The sequence below is a fragment of the Dermacentor silvarum genome, chromosome 9 (assembly GCF_013339745.2).
Source record: "Dermacentor silvarum isolate Dsil-2018 chromosome 9, BIME_Dsil_1.4, whole genome shotgun sequence".
Lineage (NCBI taxonomy): Eukaryota > Metazoa > Arthropoda > Arachnida > Ixodida > Ixodidae > Dermacentor > Dermacentor silvarum.
In genome coordinates, this window is record NC_051162.1 from 70,674,658 (window position 1) to 70,687,382 (window position 12,725).

The window sequence follows — 12,725 nt, forward strand, 5'->3', positions numbered from 1 at the left end:
AGCATTATATGGTCTCTTATGTCCTTTCCATGCTATTCACAGTGCACACTTTCTAAAGAGATAAGGGACAGGCAGATGGTGGCATTCACAGCTCACACATTCCAAGGCACTAAGGGACACACAGAGTGTGAAAGAGGACAGGTATTTTCACTTCTGCCTGTCGCTTATTTCTTTTGGCATGTGTGTGCCATGAGCACCATCAAAACGAACTGTTACCAACTTGTCCAAGCTTCAGCTCTTGCGCTTGGTGTTTTTGTCTACAAAATTCCCATATGGCAGTAGTAGTGTTGCTGATATTTGCGGTATGGGCTGCTTGCAGATCGCATTCAAAATAAGAAGCAGGCGACAGCGCCCGGCTGCTCAAAGTATGCAGTTGGTGCCGGAGTAGAACGACTCCCCCCTTCCTCCCGCGCTCCTTCCCCGCTTCCCTCCCTGCGTGCTCGAAATTGAGCTGCGATCGTCTCTTTCCCAAGCGCGTGGTTCCGAAATACGCAGTTGCTGTCGAACAACAACGCTGTCCCCCCATGCCTCCCTCCAATCCCCCCACGGCCTTTCGCGCGACGGAGGACGGCACGTTTCCGGTAATCTTGTCTCCCTTGCGCGCGCCAGATTGAGCAGGGATTGTCGGCTCCTCGCTTGCGCTTCAATCGCGTATACAGCATACCGCGCGTGGCGACGGTGTTATCGCCCTTGGGGTTTATTGGAACATCGCGGTAACGGCGACGGTGAAAATTATACGCTGTAAAAAACACTCAGTATATTCAAGCATCGTTGCATGAAAAAAACCTATACCCAGAAGCGCACCGCATGCACTTTGCCGTACGGCACTAGATGGCGCAGCGCGTACACAGTAAAACGCGATAGGCAGGCGTCTGCATGAAGACCTTATCGATGAAAAATTCATGTGTTGAAAATGCGTTGATTAGCTAGTTTGCTTCAATCAAAATTGCATCGAACTCCCTGCCGTCCAACATCGCCGAGATATCAGACGCTTGAATGTTTCACTCAGCACTGCTGGGCTCTTTACAAAATGGAAAACATTCCTAACCTGTATCTGCCTGTCTTTGTTTCACATACGGTATTTGTACACTATATGTAAGGCAGTGTTCTTTCCAATGTATTGATGATCAGTGGTTTAACGGCCATGTAACAAATCGCTCTGTACTCGTTATCAATGTATTTCGTAGATTATTTTTTATGGTACTCTGGACACCTTGGTTCAAGATACCTTGCTGTTTCTTTTTTCTTGTTTTGTTGTGTTGTTGTCTTCTATTTATATTGTTTATACATTATATTTATATACTCACCTGAACCCCCCCCCCCCATGTAATGCCCCATGTTATGCCCACTAGGGCCTTTAGGGTATTGAAATAAAAAAATATTCTGACTGAAATAATGCTGCAAGTGTGAAGTATACAGGGAAATTGTTTCGGTAGAACGAGTATGAAGGTAGACGGTTGGGTGTTTTGCTTGGTGTGAGTATGTCATTGTGCGTAGCGGGTTCACTTCTTTCATTGTTTTTCACAATCTGTTGCGCCAGTCATAATTTTAGAGTGGCGGGATAGGTGCTATCAAGCCTGGTTGATGCTCGCATATCTGATGTTCCGGCAGTTACCTTTCGCATGGAGTCCACTATCTGTAAACTGGACAAAACTCTCTAAAGAACTGAAAACACTTAATCTATTCTGCAGTTGTAAGCTTTTGATGATTCTGAAGATGTAGGAAATGCCATGAAAGTAAGTTTTCAATCAACACGACTAATTGGCTTCTCAAAGGGTTAAGACCACCGAGGGTGACATATAGCAGAAAGAGCAAAGCTTTAGAGTAGCAAACATCCTTGTGACAGCAATATTACTGGATCTGTTGGGAAGCTGTGATGTGTGGTGCGCGACGGTTATGTTTGTGGTGTGCGACAAGGTGCGGTACATTCAAACAAGAAGCAGACGACAAGGAGAGCACGCGCCGCTCTACCGCGCCGTGCCGAAAACGACGACGCCGAAGACCGTCCGGCGCGTGAACATGCGGTACAAGAAAAATACCAAAAGAAAGCGAATCCAATCACAGAGGAACACGGAGCCTCGAGCAGCCAATGAGAAATCGACGAATCGACCAGAGCAGCAGAAAAAGGAGCCGCGCTGGCAGCAGGGGGGAGGAGTTCCAGAAGCGGCACCAGGACAAGGTCGGCCACCGGATCGGGAGTTGAAGACGGCCGTCGGGTTCCGGACCCGAGCCACCAGGACTTCACCCGGCCGGGGCCTCCTGCCAACCCATTCCTGGGCGCCGCCACTCCATCCGTTCGAGAACTGCTGCCCGAGGCCGGCAAGTGCCTGCGCCCGTGGGCAGAACAGCTGTCGGGCTACGGGCCTGAGCTCCACGACCAGCTGCCCGGCCAGAACGCCGCCGCCCTCAACCCCTGCTGCCAAGCCGCCTGCCTTTCCGGACATCGCCACCCTGCCCGATAGTCAACTGCTGCTGCCCGAGGCCGGTGAGCGTCTGCGTCCGTGGGCAGAACGTGAGCTGACGGGCTACGAGCCCGAGTGCCACGATCAGCTGCCCGACCAGAACGTCACCACCGTCGGTCCGTGCTGCCGAGCTGCCTGTCTTCTTCCTCTGAGCCAGAGCTGCCACGCTCTGGTAGCCGGTCCGATACAGCGACCTTTGGTGAGACCAACAACGCTTCTCTCGTCGTCTCCGCTTCGCCGCGTCGAGACTGTAGTGCATACGCACACCCGCAGCCTGCCCGAACTTGCCTCATAACATTAGCGTTCCAGCTACGTGTTTTCATGTTATCTTTGTGTGTTTGTTTTATGGGTTAATTTTCGATTCTAGTTTCAATAAAAGTTTGTGTGTGTGTTTCTCGACAAACGGCTTTGTCCTCGATTGGGTTCTGGGAGGCTCCGCCTCAGAGAACCGCCAGAAATATTAGAAAAAAGAACCTGCGCATCACAGAAGCCAGGGTCATTATCAGAAACCCACAACTGATATTACGGTATAAACGATGGAACCCAGCCTATATGACGCAAACACCAGGAGTGAAGTAGACGGACACACGCTGGGACTAGCAACAAGTTTAATTAAAACGACCACTCAGAAGTTCGCAGGGAATCCAGAGCGCGCATACATCGTACATACCAGGTGACAATGAAGGAAAAAACACAAAAGGACACCTAGTAACCACATTTTTCTAAATAAGCTATTTCTTTATTTGACAGCGATAAGGAGGGCATACTAACACAATGATTGTGACCATGTTTTCCGATATTGTACGCTTCAATCAGTTCTCGTTCGTATCGTGTGATTCCCCTGCCAATAATTTGTGTGTCTTCTAAAACAGGCGAACAGCCGCACGCTCGGCAGTGATCCTGCAGGTTTGCTCCTCCTCCTTACGTGACAGATATTTCGCGTTCTTTGAAGCGGACATTAATACATATATAGACATTATACACACACACACACATATATATATATATATATATATATATATATATATATATATATATATAGACGGGACCACACTTCAACGGTATGCGATAAACAACATTTTTGATGCAAGTTGTGAAATTATGGCTGGTACTGCAGGCACTCCTAGGTTTACGATTTTCAATCCTAGCACATAGACTTGAAATCTTGCATGACGCCGAAAACACAACATGAACACCGTGCCTTGTGGCAACTTTTTTCACATTGTGGGAAACCTTGTGGATATACCGCATGACTTCCACTCGCTTACGGTCTTCACTGGCAGTGTTATGTGCAGTGCCTTCTGTTTCTTTTTTCAACTTTTTCACTTTTGTCTCGGCTACAGCCTTGAGAACAGTGTCAGGAAAGCCGGTCACCTGTAGACGCTTATTCTGCTGATGAAAACTTTGCTCCATTGATTCATGACAGCTTCTATTGAGGGTATTGTTGGCGCAGAAGGTGGCTATGCTACGCTCCACCAATTTAGAGTGCGACGACTCAAATGGTAGAAGCTGTTTCTGGATGCGAGCGCATACATCCAGCAGACGTGACCATTGTCAGAGAAGCTAAGTTTTAAGTCTAACACCCTAATTGCATTGTCTGTTCCATTCTTTCGTAAAATTCAGAGCCTTCGTGCACGCTCTGAATGAGCTAAAAATTCTGTGTGGTTGTTTTCATTAAACTTGTTCCTAGTCCCAGCGTGTGTCCGTCTACTCCTCTCGTGGTGTTTGCGTCTTAGAGACTGGGTTCCATCGTTTCTACAAGTATGTAACAACAGGCAAAGCAACAGACTCTTCAATAATATTACGGGCTGTCTCAGCCCGCACCATGTCATCGCGGACTTTCATAGCAGTTGACTTTATAGAAGCGGGAAGGAGGGGCAGGAAATCTTTGCGTTCATAAAAAAACTGAAACACATAATTGTCGCTGTTGTCGTTGTTGGGTGATTTGAATGGGAAGAAACCCTTAGACACAGTATCTCCGCTGCAGCTCTGCAGAAAACAAGCCTTAATGCCACCTTTGAATAAACACGCTTTTACCGGTACCAGTCGTGGTGGCCGGCAGAAACTAACAGGGATAGCGCAATGGCTAAAGTTTAATTCAGGCACCGAGTTTGTCCATATAAACGTTCGTAATATTTTCAGCTTGCGTTAGGTGGCGCTTGAAATAAAGTGGCTTTTGATAACATGGGACATGTAGTACCGGCCCCATTTGGTAAGAAGCTGTCAAGGAACGTCTGCGTTCAAGTTGACGTCACAAGAAGAAAGTCAGTGACATGCGTAGCACAGCTGGTTGGCAGGGCGCGCTTAATTGACCAGCACGTCACATACTTAAAATGGCAGTGACTCACTTGCTCGTTGATATTCAGATGGAAATAGGACGAAAAAGGTCAAGCCCAACGAAAGAAAACGGTTCCTTGCAGATGTGAGTAGTATGAAGGAGACTAAGTTGATACATTGCTGTCCGTTTGGCGCAACTATAGAGATACGCCATGGCACGGAGTGTTAGAGCGCAGGCTAGAAGTGGCGGCTGGCGCCATCAAAAGTGCCCTTGAGTTGATATTGTCGGCCGGGGGTTCATCATAAATGTGGCGTAAGCCAAATTACCGTAGATACTGGGCACGACGAGAGAGCGCTCAAGGTGGTCGTAGTGTTGTTGCGATGGTGTAATGCGCCAACGGGAAGGCACAACAAATGGAGCAGATGATTGTGTGTTGCAGAACTCAGATGGTCGACGATTGAACGTAAAGGCTGGTCGCGGCGTTATTTGTGCTTTATTAACGACGTTCGAAACATACAACGAACGGGATTATGTGACATTAAACTTTCAAAATTTCGAATTACTTTTGCAAGCGGTACGCATATTAAGGCGCACGACACCCATTATGTCTCTATGAACACAACGAGAAGTTGCAAGCATTTGACTACCTTGTTGCTTGCTTGAACAAGTGTTACGTTTCTTGTTGATGTTCAGCAGCACCAAACGTGGAAAATGACATGAGTTTTGCATTTCGCTCATAAATGTTTCAAGATTTTGGGCTGTCAGTATGTGAGCGCTTTATGGACTCTATTGCAGACGGTCGATGTGGCAGTTTAATCATAATTACGCTTTGCTGAGAGTAAATGTGCTCTTCTTTGTACGCATCAGCGTTGGCTAAGCCCCTGGGCCTGTGCAACGCTGCTAGTTAGCTGTATCTTTCGTGCGTTGCGACGTTGTTGGTCAGCGTAGTTCTGTTCATTCGCGCTTTCTTTGTTCCCTGCTCATTAGCAGCCTCTGGTACTCTCGCCGATCTCGCAGCGGTTCACAGTGCACAGAAGAATGCGTTGGAAGTTGCGTTATCACGTTTTGCAGTTCATCCGCAATTCAACAATGTTTATGCCGGAAGCACCGTTCGTGCAGTCGACATCGGCGGACCTGACACGAAGGAGCGTTTGCCGAGCACGACTCAAAAGGTAAGTCCGGAGCTTGGCACATTTTTATGGTTCGTGTAGTGTGCCTTGTTACGCGTAGCACAAGATGATTTGCACAGTGACAAAATTTATAAAAGTGCTTTCCTAATGTTCGTTGTTAATGTCGTATTACACATTTATCGAAAATTTTGATGAATATACCCTCAAACAAGAGCTTCATCTATTGTTGCTTTGCTTTCTGTTATGAAGTATACCAGCGCCGAGATCGATTAGTCTGAACGGACAAAAAAGTGAAGCTGCGAATGTCACTGCTTCTGTACGTAATTTCTCAGCAAGAAATCGTGTATACATTTCTAGAAGTACGTTGACGTTTTGTCTTCACAGCTAACATCTACGCGAGATGGCATTGGATAGCTGTGTCTGACACATGAGCACATTTTAGTTTGGATGTAATTTTTTCTGCTTATAGATTGCCAAGACGACCTGTGTTCCTTGTGTTGAGTGTTCTGTATGTTTTTATGCATTTTGCAGGTTAAATAACGGCCCGCTATGCCAGAATGAGATATTTGCACAACCATGTAGCTGGCTGTATGAGGTCTTTTCACAATTTAATGCGGTGTTGCTAAATCACAAGTTAGCAGTTTCAGCAGTGATTGCAATAAACTGAATATTTTTTTGACCTCAACATAACTCTTAACTGTAGATTTCTGAACAAACCATTATAGCAACACAACACTGCTGTAAGGTCAGCACAAGTGTTCGGGCATGTAGTACACTTTGCATTTGATACTATACTAAACTTGCATTATTATACTAAACATGAATATGAGGTGCCTATCTTTTTCAAGGGTCATACTCTCGCAGGTCCTGCAAACTCGTCATCTTGTATGCACTCAGTTTGTAGAAAAAAACTCGTTCATAATGTACGAGAATGTCGTTCAGTGACACGAACGCAATTTCATACAGATGTGTACGAGAAATGTACGCGATTATTGCTGCGTAGATTGTACGAGTTCTTGTATACTGATTGAGTTCTCGCAGACTGAACGAGATCTCGCAAAGTCTACGGAAGAATAATCACGTACAACTTTTGCTCGTACATTCTCGTTCGCATTTTTTCAATAGGGCTAGCACGACTCTGTTCAGGGATTTATGGTAGCGACATCACACAGCGCGAAGAATCGGCTGTTGTACAGAAACTGAAGCTCGCCGTCCAAACTCAACAGATAATGTAATTTCTGCTTAAGCTTCATTAAAATCAACTGATCATAGCAGTGATCACCTGACCATAGCTGTTAAAAAAATCGCAACTTTCACCAAGCACCTGTACAACATAGCGAAAAAGGTTGCTGTAGAGAACCTCGGATAAGAGTTCCTAAAGGGATTATGCCACAATTTTTAGTAAAGACGTGAAATGTAGTTGTCATTAAGGGGTACTTCTTTAGTAACATTTAGCAGCCAGAAGTATTTACGTGCGTTTAGGATAACGAAACTTATTGGCAATAAAAATCAACTTTGTGGGCACTTCTTGGGTGTCCCACTCCAGTTCACTCGCGGCTTGGGCCACTAGCACGTGTGAACACTGGTGACCCACGACCCCAGCCTTATTTCAAATAACGTACAGTCTCTATGGGGAATGGTGAATGTTCGCGTGTCATGGGAATGGTCACGAATGTGTGGCGAACCAAGCTCTTAAGCGCCTGTGCGGCTTAGCAGACTCCCCGGGAGCATTGATCAATAGTCTGCAACTGCTACCTTATTGCGGAACCGCTTAGTTGTATACACTCCTACACATAACATGGAATGAACTCATTTCATATACACCATGAATGGCGTCCTCTCTATGCCATGTCAGTGAGTTAGCGAACTGCCGTGGCGCACATCTGTGTGTGTTGTGGAGTGCGATCAAGCTACGTGTCTCAGTGGACCTTAGGTAGCCGATACCTGGCACGTTAGCCTGTACACTCAAAACTTTCAACGCCTTTGTGGAGCCCCTGCTCCTTCTTTAACGCAAGCTCTGCGGAAACTGCGGTGAACTGGGGCTGTTCGAATTTGCTTTCTTTATATTACCGTGTACTTCACTATATCCGGCTTTGGGACATATCACTCGCTAAACTTTACTCTAGACAAATCTAGAGGCTGCTCTTAGCTCAAGGCTTAATTTGCGTGATCCCACATGACTATTGTCGCTCCAGTTGTTGCGTCTAAGTGGTTAAAAATGTATAGGCTCCTCTTTTTGGATGAATTGCGTAGTGTGCCACGCCAGTCAGTGACGAGCTCGGAACATGTTCACCGAAGCTGTGCATCTTGGGGGAATAGATGCAGTGCATTTGTACCACTTTACCGCCTTTGCTGCCAACAAGTCAGGTTAATATGTTGCAACTCGGACACTGAAGCACATTCTGCACGACATCTCGCTATAACCTCAGCCTCTAGGAGAAGCTGATCTCGTGTTACCCGAGCTCTTACTGTCCGCTTCATCAAGTGACCGTCGGTAATTTATGAAATAGTCCAACGCGCGCCTATTGCTTCGTTCACCCAGCTTTCCCTTGATGTCATTGGTGTTGGCCGTCTTAAGCTGTACCAATCTTCCCCTTCATTGCAGCACCGGCAAGTTCTTGCATTGCCAGAAGTACATCTCTTACGATGACCCGCATAATCACAAAGCCAGAGCTTGATGTCGGCGCTGCAGACGAGGCTAGGAATTGTCTTGCTATGTACACATTTATTCAAGTCCTGCATAACGTCCTGCGAATAAGTGATACACTCTCAATTCAGCACAGATCACCACATGTAAATATTTGTTCAAGCGATCGCATGCGTGACAAAACGTGCGCGATGAGCTGCATATGTCAAAAAGCTTCCATCGAAGCAGCGAGAGAGCGTAACCGAGCAAAAAAACTGCAAGGAATGGAGAGGGAGGCTCTATCTGCATTGAGGCATGACTCTTCAAACAAGAAGAAAAGCGAAATGCGCAAGTTGAGAATGAATAGATAAAGTTGTCGCCTCAATGCTTGATCCTTAGATCGCGTTGTGCACGCCAGACTGCGCCAGCTTCCGTTATAAACACGACTTCGTTGAAGAGTACCCACATAGGGACTTCTGCCTCCCAGTGCAACTCTCGGCTTGGCACGCCACCTTCCCCTCTAACGCGTCGCCCATTCTTCTAATGTTTTTACACCCTTGTCCATTTCAGTACCGATAACGAGGTGCCCTACTATTACGGCTGCAGAAATGTGTTTCTTCCTCACCTGGACCTCAATCACCCTAACCCTGCCCCCTCCCAGCACCAGTCTCTTGTTTTTGGTCGTAATACCCGCCGATGTTTTATTCCGACGACGTTCTGTCACTTTTTTGTGTTGTGAAAGCATTTCGCGGTGTCCCTGAACGAAGTCACTGATAATCACTGCAAGCAATCTAGGTGAATTTGCAGTAGGCCAGAGCAACTTCAACAAATCGTGCGTGTACGAGGGCAACACACTTTGGCTACAGCGGCGTCTAGGGACATCAGGTGCGCCTAGAAGTACGTGTTGCACAGCTGTAAAGCACTGTTAATTTCGGTAAGGGGATCTGCGCTTCTCATACACTAAGCTTAGTATGTTCGTATTTTTGCCATTGCGTTATTATGTGTATTTAAGTAATGAATCACAGCGATTTAAACATACGTGCGTCTACTAATACTTGTTGTACACACTTGCATGACACTGGCTATAGCTACAGGTGTAGTTCCGTTTCTGTTTCCTCCAAATACATTTCCCCTCGAATATCTTTGCTGAGGTGGCCAAATCTTCAAATGATCATGAGCGAATTTTTCATTTGTGCCTGCTTCTGTAGCACCACAGGCACGCGAGTATAGTGTTCCTACCATGCAAACTGCAGATTATTTTATAACCTTCTTGCACTTTGAGAAGTGAATTCATTCGATTAGAAGTACAACTTTCTCGAAGGGGTTTCATGTTTTGATTGATTATTTGGTGTGCATCGCTGTGCGTAGGTTTCTCGGTTTCTTGCTCAGTGTGGCAAGTTCGCTATATTTCAAGGTCTAGTTTGGTTCAGGGCTTGTTTTGACGCGCAAAAAAATACATCGCCACTTCTTTCGAAAGAAACATCCCGAAGCGACTATGGGGCCTTATTCAAGTCATGTGAGGCCCCCATTTAGAGCGCGTATAGGCGGAACTATTGGAATTGTAATTGACTGTATACACCAGATCTTGTGTCAGACGTTATCATAGTTGAATCTGTGATAGATTATGAAATCACACGAAGTGACGTCAGTGGGCAACGAGAGAGCGTGCGCCAGTTTTGTGTCTGTCTTCTGTTATCACCAAGTGTGCTGATACCTGTCACCGTCTTAGCTATATAAGCAGTGTCCTTCTTGTAATAAACGCTTTTGTGTTCCGTGTCGTTGCGACTCACGCGTCCGTCCATAACAGTGGCGACGAGGCACGGTCTAACCCGTGCGTGGGCCAGGGTTTTCCGGCAGCATGGCAGCCGGTAGTCGCATTCGAGAGTTCAACCTCAGTGAAAACTCGTCGTGGGTGGAGTATGTCGAGCGCATTGAGTTGTATTGTGCAGCGAGCAAGCTCACAACGGATGAGGACAAGCGAGCGGTGTTGCTCAGCTGCTGTGGCCCAGAGACGTACTCCCTCATAGCCACTCTCGTGAAGCCGTCGCGACCGCCAAACGTGGACTACCAAGTCATCGTTGATGCAGTAAAGAAGCACGCCAACCCGAAGCCATCTGAACTATACGCGAGGTACGTCTTTTCTAAGCGAGACCAGCAAGAAGGGGAGGGCGTAGCCGACTATGTCACTGCTCTGCGCAAGTTATCCGACAACTGTGGATTTGGCGGAACAAAATTTCCATTAGAGGAAATGTTGTGCGACCGGTTGGTTTTTGGAATCTCGGACAATGTGGTTCAACAACGATTGTTGGCGGAAAAAAATCTGACGTTCGAGACGGCATATGAATTGGCAATCACGGCAGAAGCAGCTGTCAAGCAGCAAAAAGTAATTCGGAGCAACGCACAGGAGCCCGAATTCCAGCAAGAGTTAACGTCGAAAGTAGAAATGGAAGCCAACAAGAAGCAACCAGAAAGGCAGAAGGTTTGTTTCCGCTGTTTGGGAGCGCACCCAGGATGGCGTTGCAGATACAAAGATTCGGTGTGTTTCAACTGCGGCGGAAAGGGGCATTTAGCCAAAGCATGCCGAAAAAAGCCAGCGGAGGTGGAAGCGCAGCTCGAGGATAACAAAAAATCAGCGAAGAGCGAGTACGACGATTTGTTCAGTATCAGCCAATTAAAAAGCGGGAGGCCAAAGTACGTCATCACTGTAGAGATCGGAAATGAAATCGTGCCGATGGAAGTAGATTCTGGAGCGGCCAGGTCGATTATCAGTATGAACGAATTTCGGAAGCTGCAAGTGGCGAAGCGGATCAAGCTGGACAAGTGCGACACGCAACTGGTGACCTGGACAAAGGAAGGTCTGGACGTGCTGGGAAAAGCGTCTGTGCCCGTGAAGTTCAAAGACCGAAAATTTCAGCTGCCGCTACTAGTACTGAAGAACGACGGGAACGCTCTACTGGGCCGAAATTGGTTCCAGCCATTGCTAATCAGCCTAACAGGTCTTCATAACATAAAGGTTGGACCTCAAGCGATAATGGAAAAATTCGCAGACGTGTTCAGTGAAACATTTCCAGGCGCAAATCTGCCACGCATCCACATCGAACTAAAGGAGGCCGCCCAAGCCCGGTTCCTGAAGAGCCGCAGCATTCCGTTTGCTATGAAGGAGGAAGTAGTTGCTGAGTTAAATCGCTTGGAGGAACTGGGAATTCTAAAACCCACCCAATATTCAGACTGGGCAACGCCAATCGTCGTGGTGCGAAAGAAGGACGGCTCCCTACGAATATGCGGAGATTATAGGAGCACGGTGAACCAGTCCGTAAAAAGTAATGTATACCCGTTACCCACAAGCAAAGAACTGTTTGCCCGATTAGGAACGGGGCGTGTTTTTTCCAAACTCGACCTGACGCAGGCTTGTCAGCAACTATTAGTGGATGAAGAAACGGCGGAGTTGTTCACGATAAATACCGTGCAAGGGCTGTACAGGGTTTGTCGGCTGCCGTTCGGCGTGTCCGTTGCCCCTGGGGTGTTCCAAAGAACCATGGACATGGTGCTGGCCGGAATGCCGCAAGTAGCGGTATATCTGGATGATATCCTGATTGCCAGCGAGTCTATCGAGGAACATGAACGGATGCTTGCCGAGGTCCTCAGCCGATTGTCCAAAACCGGGCTCCGAGTTCAAGCGGCGAAGTGCGAATTTTTCAAGGAGAGCCTTGAGTTTCTGGGGCATCGAATTGACGCTAAGGGCATCTACCCCTCGAAAGCAAAGGTTGAGGCCATCCACCAGGCTCCTGCTCCGAAGAACAAAAAGGAACTGCAAGCCTTTTTGGGTATGATCAATTTCTATAATCGTTTTTTGAAGGGCAGGACAGAAGTAGCTGAAAAATTGTATCGGTTGTTGGATAACAACGTACCATGGAACTGGAGTTCAGAGCACATGGAAGCGTTCGAGAGCCTGAAGAAGTTGCTGACCTCTAACTCGTTACTGGTGCATTTTATACCTGATGCCCCATTAGTGTTGTCATGCGACGCGTCATCTGTGGGAGTGGGGGCAGTTTTGTCTCACCGCGACAACGAAGGAAATGAGCAGCCTGTGGCCTATGCGTCTCGAACATTATCTAAGGCTGAGCGTAATTATGCTCAGATCGACCGTGAAGCTCTTGCCGTGGCTTTTGGGGTGCGACATTTCCACCAGTACCTTTGTGGGCGAAATTTTCTTATTCTCACGGATCACA

General features: G+C 47.1%; 1 protein-coding gene across 1 annotated transcript; it reads left to right on the forward strand.

The window, feature by feature from the left end:
• Window positions 1-10,354: 10,354 nt before the first annotated feature.
• Window positions 10,355-11,928, forward strand: LOC119463653 (uncharacterized protein K02A2.6-like). The gene is made up of 2 exons (XM_049655308.1): window positions 10,355-11,816; window positions 11,903-11,928. The coding sequence occupies exons 1-2, from the start codon at window positions 10,355-10,357 to the stop codon at window positions 11,926-11,928; spliced, it is 1,488 nt and encodes a 495-aa protein (XP_049511265.1).
• Window positions 11,929-12,725: the final 797 nt, after the last annotated feature.

Coding starts and splice junctions, on each gene's coding strand:
- LOC119463653 (XM_049655308.1), top strand. CDS start 10,355: ATGGCAGCCGGTAGTCGCATTCGAGAGTTCAACCTCAGTGAAAACTCG. Junction 11,817..11,902: donor GGTGAACCAGTCCGTAAAAA/GTAATGTATACC, acceptor GACCTGACGCAG/GCTTGTCAGCAACTATTAGT.